This window comes from Bufo gargarizans, chromosome 2 (assembly GCF_014858855.1).
Source record: "Bufo gargarizans isolate SCDJY-AF-19 chromosome 2, ASM1485885v1, whole genome shotgun sequence".
Classification (NCBI taxonomy): domain Eukaryota; kingdom Metazoa; phylum Chordata; class Amphibia; order Anura; family Bufonidae; genus Bufo; species Bufo gargarizans.
The window spans coordinates 213,929,901-213,944,617 of NC_058081.1; the positions used below are offsets into that span (position 1 = coordinate 213,929,901).

Consider the following 14,717-nt stretch of genomic DNA (forward strand, 5'->3'; position numbering starts at 1 on the left):
AGGAGCACCGTATGGTTTTTGGAAGGCAGATATTGCTGAACTGGTTTTTAGATGCCATGTCCCATTTGAAGGCCCCCTAATGCACCCTTACAGTAGAAACTCCCCAAAAGTGACCCCATTTTGGAAACTAGTGGATAAGGTGCGAGTTTTCTTTGGTACTATTTTGGGGTACATATGATTTTTATTTGCTCTATATTATGTTTTTTGTGAGGCAAGGTAACCAAAAAAATGTCACACTTTTTATTTTTTACAACATTTATCTGACAGGGTAGATCATATGCTATTTTTATAGAGCAGGTTGTTACGGACACAATGATATCAAATATGTCTACTTTCTTTGTTTGTTTTAGTTTTACATAATAATGCATTTTTGGAAAAAATATTATGTTTTTGTGTCTCCATTTTCTGAACGCCATATTTTTTTTTCTTTTTCTGCCGATCTTCTTGTGCAGGGGCTCATTTTTTGCAGAAAGAGTTGACGTTTTTATTGGTACCATTTTTGGGTACATATGATTTTTTGATCATTCATTATTCCACTTTATGGGGAAGGTTAGCCAAAAAATTGATGGTTTTAGTACAGTTTTTATTTATTTCTTTTTACAGCGTTCACCTGAGGGGTTAGGTTATGTGACATTTTTATAGAGCAGATTGTTACGGATGTGGCAATACCCAATATGTATACTTTTTCTTATTTAAGTTTTACACAATAATAGCATTTTTTAAACAAAAAAAAAAATGTTTAAGTGTCTCCATAGTCTGAGAGCCATAGCTTTTTTATTTTTTGACCGATTGTCTTAGTTCGAGTCTCATTTTTTGCAGGATGAGGTGACGGTTTGATTGGTACTATTTTGGGGGGGGGGGGGGCATACACCTTTTTAATCGCTTGGTGATGCACTTTATGTGATGTTAGGTGACAAAAAAAAAAAGGCTTTTTTGGCACTTTTTTCATATATTTTTATTTTTTTTACAGTGTTCACCTGAGGGGTTAGGTCATGTGATATTTTTATAGAGCTGGTTGTTACGGATGCGGCGATACCTAATATGTCTACTTTGTTTTAGCTATTTCACTTTAACACAATAATAGCTAATAGTTAGTTAAAAAATAAATGTTTTAATGTCTCCATGTTCTGAGAGCTATAGTATTTTTTATTTTTTGAGCAATTTTCTAATGTAGGGGCAAATTTTTTGTGGGATGACTGTTTTATTGGTACCAGTTTGTGGGACACTTGGAGTTGCGCTTTTTGTGATGTAAGGTGACAAAAATTAATTTTTTTGACACAGTTTTTATTTTATTTCTTAAGGTGTTTATCGGACGGGTGGATCATGTGATATATTTATAGAGCCAGTCGTTACGGACGCAGCAATACCAAATATGTCTATTTTATTTATTTATTTTCTATTTTTAACTTTTTTTTATTACTTTATTGGGGATTTTTTTTTTAATGTGAATTTTTTTATTTTTAAAACACTTCATGTTTGTATTTTTTATTTTACACTTTGCGTCCCCTATAAGGTCATACAAGACCTCTGGAGAACATTTAACTTCACTTTATTTTTTATTTTTTTATATTGATTTCACCTGTAACTGGGGCTGACATAGTAGCCCCAGTTACAGAGGAAATACAGCCCCCAGGGAGGCTGTACAGCAGAATACAACGCTGTACAGCCTCGGTGCAGGGCTGATCGAGGTCTGTAGAAGATCCGACAGCTCCTGCACTCCCCCTGCCCCAGTGGTCACATGACCACCGGGTCGGGACAGGAAGCACATAGCACTTCCAGATCTGTATACACAGCGCTCATTGAGCAGCTGCACGATTAGCGTGCAGCTCCCATCTCTGAATGGACGTTCCAGAATGTCCATTCAGAGATAAACATCCACCGATAGGATGTTTATATCCTAGGGGAAGATGTGAAGTGGTTAACCTAGCTAACCACACCTACTTTTCCACCCACATTACAAAACTGGAGTGAGTGATGTAAGAATGCAAAAAGTCACAAAATTTTGCGCAAGAGAGTGCAAAACAGTTGCAAAATCTTGCACAATCTCTTAAACTTTGCGCAAACAAAGTCGTAAAAGCCCTATATTAGCAAGCATTATGAATCTGTAAAATATATTCTTCCTTTCCTCCAGATAAAATGAAGTACGTTATCTCACTATATACTATACGAGTGCTGCATGTGCCAGTATTGTACTAATGTCTGTTTAATGACCGGTAAGTGGCCCATGCAGCCTTATTATAAGAGATATTTTTCATGGATTTCATGAAGCCTTGATGTACCTGTGTTTTCTACATCCAGCTCTATAAATCAATCTCGAAAACATTCACTAAGTTCTCTGACAATGTTCAAATAGTGTCAGTGGAAGCTTTACCGTAATCATAAGATGATGCCATTCATTTGCCTTAAGCTACACACAGACATGAAAAAGGCTGAAATATTTTGTCTGGCAACTATCTACACAAATCTCTCCATAGTCATTAACATTGTAGTTATACTATTCTCTACGGACGAAGGAGGGGCGACGAGATGGCAGATATTTCTGGCATCTGTGATTTAAACAGTGGATTAAAACAATCTCACCTGTCCAAATGTATGTCCCTGCACATCGCAAAAATCCAAGATCACCAAAGAAACGGTGGATCCAGCCAATAATGATCTAATAACCAGAGTTAGCTTTACTTCAGCATTAAAAGGACTCTGAAGGCTCGTGTGTGTGCCGACGAGCTGATAATCTTTTTCCCACTGGTAGTTTATAATCATGTAGTCCTTTGAATAGAAATCAGCTTTTCATGCACTGACTTCCTGGAGACCCTGTGAAGGGCTTGTGCTTACACATAGGAGACAATCTGAGGAGGCAGAGCGCAGCCAATGATGAGGCAGGAGGTGAGTCTCAAACTACCTCAGACTCCCTGTAGGCACAGGAGCTAAGCTGTAGTCACAGATCAGAACTCTGCCCTAAAGGGATTTTATGCATTGAGAGCAGTGCATAAGTTAAATAACCGGCATCCATTACCTGACTTGCATATTATTATGATGTAATAGTATTCAAAGGACTCAGGTACTATTACTTCATGGTGATTACGTAGGAACTGCCACTGTCCCCATGCAATCACTGGCATGAGGATGGCTGAAGCAAACTCTGATCCCACCAGCTAAATCTCACAGTGCCTAGATCAAACCAGATCAGACGCCCCTTGTAGCCTGGAATGCCAGCCACGTGCCCTCGACATTGAAACTAGTGTCACTCGCTAGGGCAAGATAAGGATCCGCATGGTTGTCTACCAAGTGTATGTCCTAACAGAAGCCTGTGCATCAGGCAAAATATATGTACACAGGATGTAAAGAAAAATACACAAAAAGAGATAAAAGTGCTGTTAAAAAGAAAAAATATTTAAAAAAAATCACAAAACATTGACTATAAATGTCCAGCTATTGTAGGTCCCCTCAAAATGAAAAAAATAATTACAAAGCCCATTCCCAAAAAGTTGGGACGCTGTGTAAATAAACATAGAATTCAAAGATTTGCAAACCTCATAGAGCCATATTTTATTCAAAATGGATCACATAACACATATCACATGAAAAAAACGTAGAACTCAATGGCAGCAATGCATCTCAAAAAGGTTGGGACAGGGCAACAAAAGGCTGGGAAACTAAGCACTACTAATAAAAAACAGCCAGAGGAGTAATTTGCTACCAAGTCATGTGACTGGGTATAAAAAGGAAAAAAATAAAAATAAAATGGGTATAAAAAGGGAACGTAAGGGAGGCAGTCTCTCAGAAGCAAATATGGGCAGAGGCTCCCCAACCTGCAAAAACTGTCTAAAATTAGTGGAACTGGAAAAATCCATGTGTGCAATGGACAAGGCTGACAGTCAATACCGGATGCTTGTTACCTATGAGTCCTCAGGTGGCTCTGCATTAGAGGACCGTTCACCGCTCCTGACATGCCTGTAATAATAGCTACATGCATTCCCCATGTAATAACAGTTCTAAGGCATCTATTCTTAAGGCTCTATGTTGTGCCATTCCTTTATTATTTGCACTATAAGTTATGACTGAATTGCTAGCAGTCTGCAGTAAGGGCACAGAGGGGAGGTAACCAGTTGGGGGTGTATACCTGCATAGTCTGAAAATGGCAGCACTGATTGGATAGAGTGAGTCTGTGCAGGTACACACCCCCAACTTGTTACCACCCCTCTGTACCCTTACTGCAGTCTACTAGCAATTCATTCATAACTTCTAGTAGATATAATAAAGGGTGCTGTGCAGGTGGCTCACTGTGATTCGACACGACAGGTGCACAGGTTCAAAGAAGAACCCCCTGATTCTGATCAATGTAATATAGACTGGATGGAACCGGCACTCAAAACAATCAGATTGCACGTGGAAGTTGAATAAAAATTTATTAAACAATCAACACTATATACTAGATGCACCAAGGTAAATTCATATAAAATATATAAAAATATAAAAATATATAATAAAAAGCATATATCTCAGTGTTAGCCAAGCGAGTGGAGTTTTCTTAGGGCACAGAGGTCTGAAGTGCTACGCACAGAGGGCTGCATCCGTGTCCCCCCAATTGGGTAGGCTATTGGATCACAGTCGTCCGTGACGGAGCTACACAGAGCTGATTGAATATTGTGCTTGAAATAGTCGCAGGTATTATTCACATATAAATTTCACATAAGCTTAAATGCATGTAAATAAAATCTTGTGCCACCGTATAGGGTAGAGAAAAGGTGTTTAAAGGTGAACTGAGTTCAATTATCCATCACCTATAGTGGTCTCAATTTCTGAATAAACTAGAGGTGAGAAAGTCACTAGTCCAGCACGTCTGATGTCACCGTGCATATGCCGCCTTGCGTACAGCGGTTCAGTATGGTTCCACTTGAGTTAATGTTACTCACTGTTTCCCGTGTGAATTCACTCGGTTAGGTCTGCGGGAGGTTTTCTGTCGTGGCGTCCCACGCATCAGTCTCTCCCCGCTGTATTAGTGTCGGGTCCGGTTATCTGTTTGGATCCCGTCTGTACTCTCGTGGGAGACCTATGTCAGCTGTTTCACTTACGTGAATTTCACAGCGCTTCTTGGTCTTACGTGAGTAAGTGGATGAACTTTTAGTACATGGCCATGTACCGCTGCGATAGTTCTTTCACAGGTAATACGCCCAATATCTGGGCAATCTGCCCAATATCTGGCCAATATCATCAGCAATCTGATTGTTTTGAGTGCCGGTTCCATCCAGTCTAGATATAATAAAGGAATGACACATCATAGAGCCATAAGAATAGATGCTCCAGAACTGTTATTACATGGGGGACGCAAGAAACTATTAAAACAGGCATGTCAGGAGCGGTAACAGGTCCAATCTAAAGACAGTAATGATTCTGTACTGGAAATCACTGCATGGGCTCAGCAGCCCTTCCTGAAATCACTGTTTGTGAACACAGTTCGCTGTGCAGTAGAAGCCATAGCTCAAGATGATCCAGAAACACTGCTGTCTTCTCTAGGCCACAGCTCATTTAAAATGGACAGAGGCAAAATGGAAAAGTTTTCTGCCATCATGTTTTTTCACTTACGTTTAACATATACATTGGGGAAAAAAGGAAGTAAAAGTATAGAACACCAAGCTTTTTCCATCCTCGTTAACGTATAGGTTTTTTTTATGATGAAACGGATGTCACTGTATGAATTTTTTTTGTATAAGTTAAACATAATACAATACCATGATGTGAAAGCAGACTAAGAAATAAAATGAAAGTTGATTTTTAATGTATTCTAATCAGAGAGAATAAGGCTACTTCTTACCGAGTCTGGCTTTCTCCCAGCCTCCACCAACTCTCCCTGGCCAATAACTACAATTAATATGAGAAATATATCCTACTGTCTCCGTAGAGAATTGAAATTCGAACCATTCAACAGTAGCCGCACAAAGTTAACAAGATACAAGAGTACATCAATGACAGACACAGCATGGTATCTTTTGCTAGAGCTTCAAGAAAAAAAAACCTCAATTTAACTCCTTGTTATTTTCCCCATGGCAGTTCTCCAAATTCTTAAGAATTAATTTTAAATATCCCAATGAGACATCTAGAGGAAAAGCGGCCAAATTGTGCTTTCTATAGTACACGAATGAGCATTTTCTACTGGGATAACACACACATACCGGGAGTGGCTGTGCATGTGGTGGCTCGGTTAGAAAAGACACTTCATGTGTTTAACCCCTTGCTGCAAATTGATGTAACGATGTGTTCCCACAAAAAGACGTTCAGGTCTGTCTAATGTGTGCCTGCGCCATTCACAGCAGGACTTCCCCTGAAACAGGTGAGATTGGGCGTGGGCTGGGCAGGCCCGTCTCATTTACCGTTGCCTGTTTTAAGCGTATAAAATGGTTTAAATGTAAGACAGCAAGGAAGCGGTCTTACATATAGAACCGGAGCTGGTTGCGCCAAAGTTATGGACAGGCCAGCGCCTCTTCATAACTTCGGCGGATCCATCGCCGGCTTAGGGCTTTATTAAGACCGACATCTTAAACAGCACTGCCTTTTCTGTTTGAACAAAACCTGTTTGGAGGTTGAAAATTCTGGGTCATAGCACGGCTCAGAGGTATGTACACACATATACACATGCATACAATGTCTCCTGTGCTTAATAATATGATTCAAGAAAGAGGCAGAATCTCTGTAGGAACGCCTTCATACTTGTTACACAGAAATGGATTACATTTATGATTTGACCAAACTAAGGGAGTTTGTTAAAGAAAAAAAAAAAATAATAAATAAATAAATAAATAAATAAATAAAAGGGACAAATACAGTTCAACACAAAACACAGCAGTGATGGATCTCATTACGGATAGCTGTACATTAAAGGTGGTAGGGTATCTGCAAACTAAAAGCAAGAACAAATGAGACTTGTAATAACGATTCTGTGCAACTGTAGTAAACTTCTGTATAAATATACTAAATATCAATGTTCCAAATACAGAATGGGCATGATGAGAAAGGAATGGGAGAAAGTTCTGAAAGCAACCGTATAAATGCCAGCGGCCACAAAACTTTTAGCATGGCATAAACAAGGTGAAGGTGACCGTTCAGTCTGGATAAACCGGATTTATAAAGATTTTATGGAAGAAAATAAGCTGGGTCGTTTATAAACTGCATGTAGCATATGGACATGCCATTCTGCCCCACTCAAATGATCCCACGTGAAATGGCATGTGTCTCCTGACAAAAATCACATTCTGGATGCATGACACTGCCAAAATGAGCATGTGGTCAAAGCATATGATGATCCTAACCTAGTCTTTGATTGCTTTATACAATTACAGCAAAGGCTGATTTTCTTACATAAGATGGAAATCTAAGAATGTTTTATCTACAGCATAAAGTGACAACATGAAGCTAGCCACAATTACCCATGGATTCATTACAAAATTCAAGTTCAAACTTTTATGCAGAAAAAAAGAAGCAAATTACGTATCAAAATATCACGCTTTCAGCCCAGCTACCCAGATTATTGCAAGAATGAAAGATGAACACTGGTTATAGGAAGAAAAAAAAATATCGTAAGATACAGCCTCATAGGACAAATTATCCACAGTGGATTTTGCCGCAAGTCCAGAGCAAAGCTCTATGTGTTACATGTAAATTTTGTTGCAGATCTATCATGGATATAACCCTATGCATTGCAAAAGGTTGACATTTACAGGCCAATTTAGGCCTCATGCACACGACCGTTGTGTGCATCCGTGGCCGTTGTGCCGTATTCCGTTTTTTTTCGCGGACCCATTGACTTTCAATGGGTCCGTGGAAAAATCGGAAAAAGCTCCGTTTTGCAGCCGAGACCGTGATCCGTGTATCCTGTCTGTCAAAAAAATAAGACCTGTCCTATTTTTTTGACGGACAACGGTTCACGGACCCATTCAAGTCAATGGGTCCGTGAAAGAACACGGATGCACACAAGATTGGCATCCGTGTCCGTGATCTGTGGCCGTAGGTTACTTTCATACAGACGGATCCGAAGATCCGTCTGCATAAAAGCTTTTTCATAGCTGAGTTTTCACTTCGTGAAAACTCAGATCCGACAGTATATTCTAACACAGAGGCGTTCCCATGGTGATGGGAACGCTTCAAGTTAGACTATACTACGAACTGTGTACATGACTGCCCCCTGCTGCCTGGCAGCACCCGATCTCTTACAGGGGGCCGTGATCCGTACAATTAACCCCTCAGGTGCTGCACCTGAAGGGGTTAATTGTGCTATCATAGCCCCCTGTAAGAGATCCGGGCTGCCAGGCAGCAGGGGGCAGACCCCCCTCCCTCCCCAGTTTAAATTTCATTGGTGGCCAGTGCGCCCCCCTCCCTCCCTCTATTGTATTAATAACATTGGTGGCACAGTGTGCGCCCCCCCCCCTTCTATTGTAATAATAGCATTGGTGGCACAGTGTGCGGCCCCCCCTCCCTCTATTGCATTAACATTGGTAGCAGTGTGCGCCCCCGCCCTCCTCCCTCTATTGTTTTAATACATTGGTGGCAGTGTGCGCCCCCCCCCCCTTCCTCCCCCTATTCTTTTAATACATTGGTGGCAGTGTGCGGCCTCCCGTCTCCCTCCCCCAGATCATTGGTGGCAGCGGAGTTCCGATCGGAGTCCCAGTTTAATCGCTGGGGCTCCGATCGGTAACCATGGCAACGAGGACGCTACTGCAGTCCTGGTTGCCATGGTTACTTAGCCTTAGCAATAGTAGAAGATTTATACTTACCTGCTGGCTGCTGCGATGTCTGCGTCCGGCCGGGAGCTCCTCCTACTGGTAAGTGACAGCAATGCGCCGCACAGACCTGTGACTTACCAGTAGGAGGAGCTCCCGGCCGAACACAGAGATCGCTCAGCCAGCAGCCAGGTAAGTATGATGCTTCTACTCCGCTGCCACCAATGATCGGAGGGGGGGGGGGGGCGCACACTGCCACCAATGCTATTATTACAATAGAGGGAGGGAGGGGGGGGCGCACACTGCCACCAATGCTATTACAATAGAGGGAGGGAGGGGGGGCTGGGGCGCCCACTGCCACCAATGCTATTACAATAGAGGGAGGGAGGGGGGCGGGGGCGCCCACTGCCACCAATGCTATTATTACAATAGAGGGAGGGAGGGGGGGGGGGGGGGGCGGGCGCACACTGCCACCAGTGCTATTACAATAGAGGGAGGGAGGGGGGGCAGGGGGGCGCACACTGCCACCAATGCTATTATTACAAAAGAGGGAGGGAGGGGGGTGCGGGGGCGCACATTGCCACCAATGCTATTATTACAATAGAGGGGGGGGGGGCGCACACTGCCACCAATGCTATTATTACAATAGAGGGAGGGAGGGGGGGGGCACACTGCCACCAATGCTATTATTACAATAGAGGGAGGGAGGGGGGGCAGGGGCGCCCACTGCCACCAATGCTATTATTACAATAGAGGGAGGGAGGGGGAGGGGCACACTGCCACCAATGCTATTACAATAGAGGGAGGGAGGGGGGGCGGGGGCGCCCACTGCCACCAATGCTATTATTACAATAGAGGGGCGGGGGGCGGACACTGCCACCAATGCTATTATTACAAAAGAGGGAGGGAGGGGGGTGCGGGGGCGCACATTGCCACCAATGCTATTATTACAATAGAGGGAGGGGGGGGGGGGCGCGCGCACACTGGCCACCAACGAGTTAACTACAGGGGAGGGAGGGGGGGCCCCCTGGCCACCAATGAGTTAAAAACAGGGGGGGGGGGGAAGTCTGCCCCCTGCTGCCTGGCAGCACCTGCCAGGCAGCAGTGGGCAGTCATGTACACAGTTTGTAGTATATTCTAACCTGAAGTGTCCCCATCACCATGGGAACGCCTCTGTGTTAGAATATACTGTCGGCTCTGAGTTTCACGATGTAGCTCATATCCGACAGTATATTCTAAAATAGACGCGTTCCCATGGTGATGGGGACGCTTCAAGTTAAAATATACCATCGGATTGGAGAAAACTCCAATCCGATGGTATAAAAGAACTCCAGACTTTACATTGAAAGTCAATGGGGACGGATCCGTTTGAAATGGCACCATATTGTGTCAACGTCAAACAGATCCGTCCCCATTGACTTGCATTGTAATTCAGAACGGATCCGTTTGGCTCCGCATGGCCAGGCGGACACCAAAACGACTTTTTTTTTTCATGTCCGTGGATCCTCCAAAAATCAAGGAAGACCCACGGACGAAAAAACGGTCACGGATCACGGACCTACGGACCCCGTTTTTGCGGACCGTGAAAAAATACTGTCGTGTGCATGAGGCCTTACTCAGAAGATTTTTTCCTGGACAGTGCAGATGGAGGAATCTGGCGCATGCACAGATATGGAGGATTCCGCTGCCTTTTTCTCTGCATGCGCAGGATGCGTCAATTTCCTGCTCAGTGGGTGTACAAAATACACAATGCCCAGGTGCAGCCAGAGGAAGCAGTTGCCGCCACCTTTCAGGCCATGGACACGGACGGAGACAGGCAAGTATGTTTGTCTAATAGACAGCAGAGCAGCTGGGGCGTCTATTAGGCTACTTTCACACTAGCGTTTCTATTTTCCGGTATTGAGATCCGTCATAGGGTCTCAATACCCGAAAAAAATGCTTCTGTTTTATGCCCATTCATTTTCAATAGGGACAAAACGTAGCTGAACAGAACGGAATGCTCTAAAATGCATTCCGTTGCGTTCTCATACCAAAGAGCAAACCGCAGCATGGTGCGGTTTGCTGTCTGTCCTGTCTCCTATCAACCATCAGTGAAAAACGCATTGCATCCTCACTTGCTTGCGGATGAGATGTGTTTTTCACGCAGCCCTATTCACCTCTATGGGTTCAGGGCTGCATGAAAAACGCAGAATATAGAACATGCTGCGATTTTCACACAACGCACAAATGATGGGTGAAAAACAACGCTCATGTACACAGACCATTTGACATGAATGGGTCAGGATTCAGTGCGGGTGCAATGCGTAAGGGGCCTTAAGCTACTTTCACACCAGCATTAATATTTTACGGTATTGAGATCCATCATAAGGTCTCAATACCGGCAAAAAATGTTTCTGTTTTGTCCCCATTCATTGTCAACGGGCACAAAACATAACCGAACAGAATGGAACGCTCCAAAATGCATTCGGTTGCGTTCTCATACCATAGAGAAAACCTCAGCATGGGATGCAGACCAAGATGGATCCGTCATGACCGACAATGCAAGTCAGTGGGGACGGATCAGTTTTCTCTGACACAATAGAAAACGGATCCGTCCTCCATTGGCTTTCAATGGAGTTCATGATGGATCCGTCTTGGCAATATTACAGATAATACAACCGGATTCGTTCATAACGAATGCAGACGGTTGTATTATCAGTAACGGAAGCGTTTTTGCTGAACCCTGCCGGAGCCAGGAAAAACTCTAGTGTGAAAGTAGCCTTAGAACAGTGGGCTAAAATTACTATTGGAAATACGCCACAATTCTGTTGCAAAGGCTGTGTACCATAATTATGCGTCACAAAGGGAGGTGGGAGAAGGGGGAGGTGGGAGAAGGGGGAGGTGGGAGAAGGGGGTGGTGGGAGAAGGGGGTGGTGGGAGGTGGCATGACTTTAGATGTTCCAAAATTGCATCAAAATTCAGGTACACAATTTTGGAATAAAGTAATAGCCTTACACATCTGCGTTTTTGCTAGATTCGTCATGGGTCGGCAAAAACGCTTCCGTCATGATAATACAACGGTCTGCATCCGTTATGAACTGATCCGATTGTATCATCTCTAAAATACCTATGACTGATCCAGCACTAAAACCACTGTAAGTCAATGGGAGCCGGATCAGTTTTCTTTTGTGCCCGAGAAAAGTTATCGTAGGCGGAGATTTCAGTCACTAAGTTATGGTAGGCGGAGTCTGCCCTTGTTCTGCTCTAGCGCTGGCCAATCGCAGCGCAGAGCTCACAGCCTGGGAGGTTATTTTCTCCCAGGCTGTGAGCTCTGCAATGCGATTGGTCAGCGCTACAGAAGAACAAGGGCAGACTCCGCCTTCTATAACTTAGTGAGCGGAGATACCGGAGGGCATAGCAGGAGAACGGAGCGGCACCCAGGGATAATAGTAAGTGCAGCGAGATCCCCGGGCGCCGCTCTACATGTCTGTATACTTAGTTCACAGTGTCATAATCGATGAAAGGTCCTCTTTAAGACATATCAGTGTAAAGGCGTGCCAGATTTATCATCCAGCATTAACCACTGTGATACCGGTGTACACGGCTTTGCAAGAGAAAGAAAATAACATCTGAATTCCTGCAATATTCATTCTTTATCATCATCGGTTCTGCAGATTACAGTACAGTTTGCGTCTAAATCAGCCTAGGAAATTTCGCCCCCTCAGGCTGTGGTCTAAGTGAAATCTAACCAACAAAATCAAGAAACAAATTATTTTCTTACACGTCCAAACCCTCTGCTGTCAAGTGCCTGACCCCTGTTTGATAATCTTATTTCCTGAGAATCAAAAAGCTGGAAATATAAGCTTCCCAGAGTGTTAATTGCAGCCCTGCTCTGTTGCTAATCAAAAAATGGGATGTTTTGCATGAAAATACTCTAATTAATTCTCAGTCATAAAGCTCCCTGGTTTTAATAACTCCTCCTTGATTGGATAGTCTTTGTAGAGAGACTATGGCTAATCCAACACGTAGGGGAGAAGAAAAACACACGGAAAAGAAATAAATGGCCTTACAAAGCTTGGAAAAGGTGACTGCATTAATAGCTACTGTAGGCAAGATACTGACAAACCAGTGCTCTGAGAGGAAGAAAAAGAGAGGTAGCACTTCTTCAAGTATTTCACAAAGGCCACTGGCTCCAGGTCTCTTAACGAGACAAAACCAGTTATCAAACAGAAGAAGAAACTAATAAAAGGACATGCTGGGCACAATAAAGTGCTGGTACAGATTGGTACAGAAATAGAGTGGCTGCTTTAGTTTAATGTGGCACTGTACTTTCAGTAAACTTTTCATAGGTCATAAGGGCATATCAAAAGTTTCTCTCTAGAACGAGGGGAGAGAAGTGCTGCCTTAGGACGCCCTCTCTCCTCGCTGCAAGAGACCAGCTTATAGAGTAGACTTTTCATTGAGTCCACCTCGCTTCCTGTCCTGCAGTGAGGAGGGAGAATGCACTAAGCGGGTGCTTTTCTCCCCTCGGTCTAGAGATCATTAGTACTTTACACTAGGCTCACTAGATGGGTAATAGGTGGACCTAATGATGCCCTTCAATGCCTGACACAAGCCAAGGCCATCATTTGGGAGACTAGCTGTAGGCACTTGAAAACCTAGGTTCGTCTATAGGTCATAAGGGTAGGTTTTGAAGATCTGGCCAGGATCATAAATAAAAAATGTTATGTTTTTATGTTTTGGCGACGGGGGGGCTTCCAATTAGCAAATATTGTAAAGAAGCATCACCTCAAGCAAGGATGTTTTGTGGAAACAATATAAAAAAAATGTATGTATTGCTGGTATTTGATGGCACTACCAACCACCTTCCATACAATTCTAGCAAGTGGTCATCAACGGCTTATCACAAGGTCTGTTATAAAGACACTACTCCTGTGTGTGGTGTTCTCATATCATATATTGAGTAGGGTACCTTGAAGTTCCCCGCTTTTGCTGTACAATTCTCTCCTTTGTTCTCTTAAATAGGCACTCATACTTATTGCGTGCGAGGACGACTCAAACCTTATACAAAAAAGAAACAAAAAAGAAAAAGTTCAAGATCCAAAGTTACATTCAACAGGTCATACACATTTATTCTGCATCAAAGGAGTATTTCTCTAGTCACAGGATAGAGGATAACTATGACCCCCACCGATCATTAGAATGGAGGACCATACTGTGGAGGGCCCTCCAAGGTGAAAAGAACAGCAGGTCAAGCATGTACTCTGCCACTCCATTACGAATACAGTGATATTTCCAGCAGGTCCCATAGAGATGAATGAAGCTGCAGAAGGCATGCTCAACCCGCCGCTCTGTTCATTTCAGGGGGTTCGATCGATGGGTGTCCAGAAGTAGGAAACTCTACTGATCTAATATTTATCCCCTATCCACAGAATAACTTCAGATTACTAGAAAAACCCAAAGTGGAATTTGCACATTGCAAACTGAAACAACGCACTTTTCAGTAACAAATACTAGAATCGCAATTAGCAAATAACTAAAAAATTGATTCTCAGTTTTAAAGGGCTGTCTCACTAGGCAAATGGCATTTATCATGTGGAGAAAGTTAATACAAGGCACTTTCTAATGTATTGTAATTATCCATATTGCTTCTTTGATTCATTTTTCCATCACATTATACACTGCATTGACAGGGAGCTGCGATAGCGCCGCTCCCCCTCATTCTATCTCTCAGATGCCGCATTCATACATTATCGCGGCATCTGAGAGTAATAATACAGTTTAAAATTAACATTAAAAAAATTAAATCATACTTACTGCCATTTGCTTGTGACGGGCCAGCCACCATCTTGCTTGAAGATCTTGCACGAAATCTCACACGGCCCGAGATGACGTCATCACCACGCATGGGATTTCGGCCGAGATCATCAATCAAGATGGCGGTGGCCGGAGATAAGTATGATATACATATACATATATATATATATATATATACACACATTTTATTTTATTTTAACACTATTTCCG

General features: G+C 43.1%; 1 protein-coding gene across 1 annotated transcript in view; it reads right to left on the reverse strand.

The window, feature by feature from the left end:
* EXOC4 (exocyst complex component 4) overlaps positions 1-14,717 on the reverse strand; it is a 499,321-nt gene that overhangs the window by 347,580 nt on the left and 137,024 nt on the right. The window contains exon 9 of the mRNA XM_044279994.1: positions 13,663-13,751. Within this exon, the coding sequence (XP_044135929.1) occupies positions 13,663-13,751 (89 nt within the window). The remainder of the gene's footprint in view (positions 1-13,662; positions 13,752-14,717) is intronic.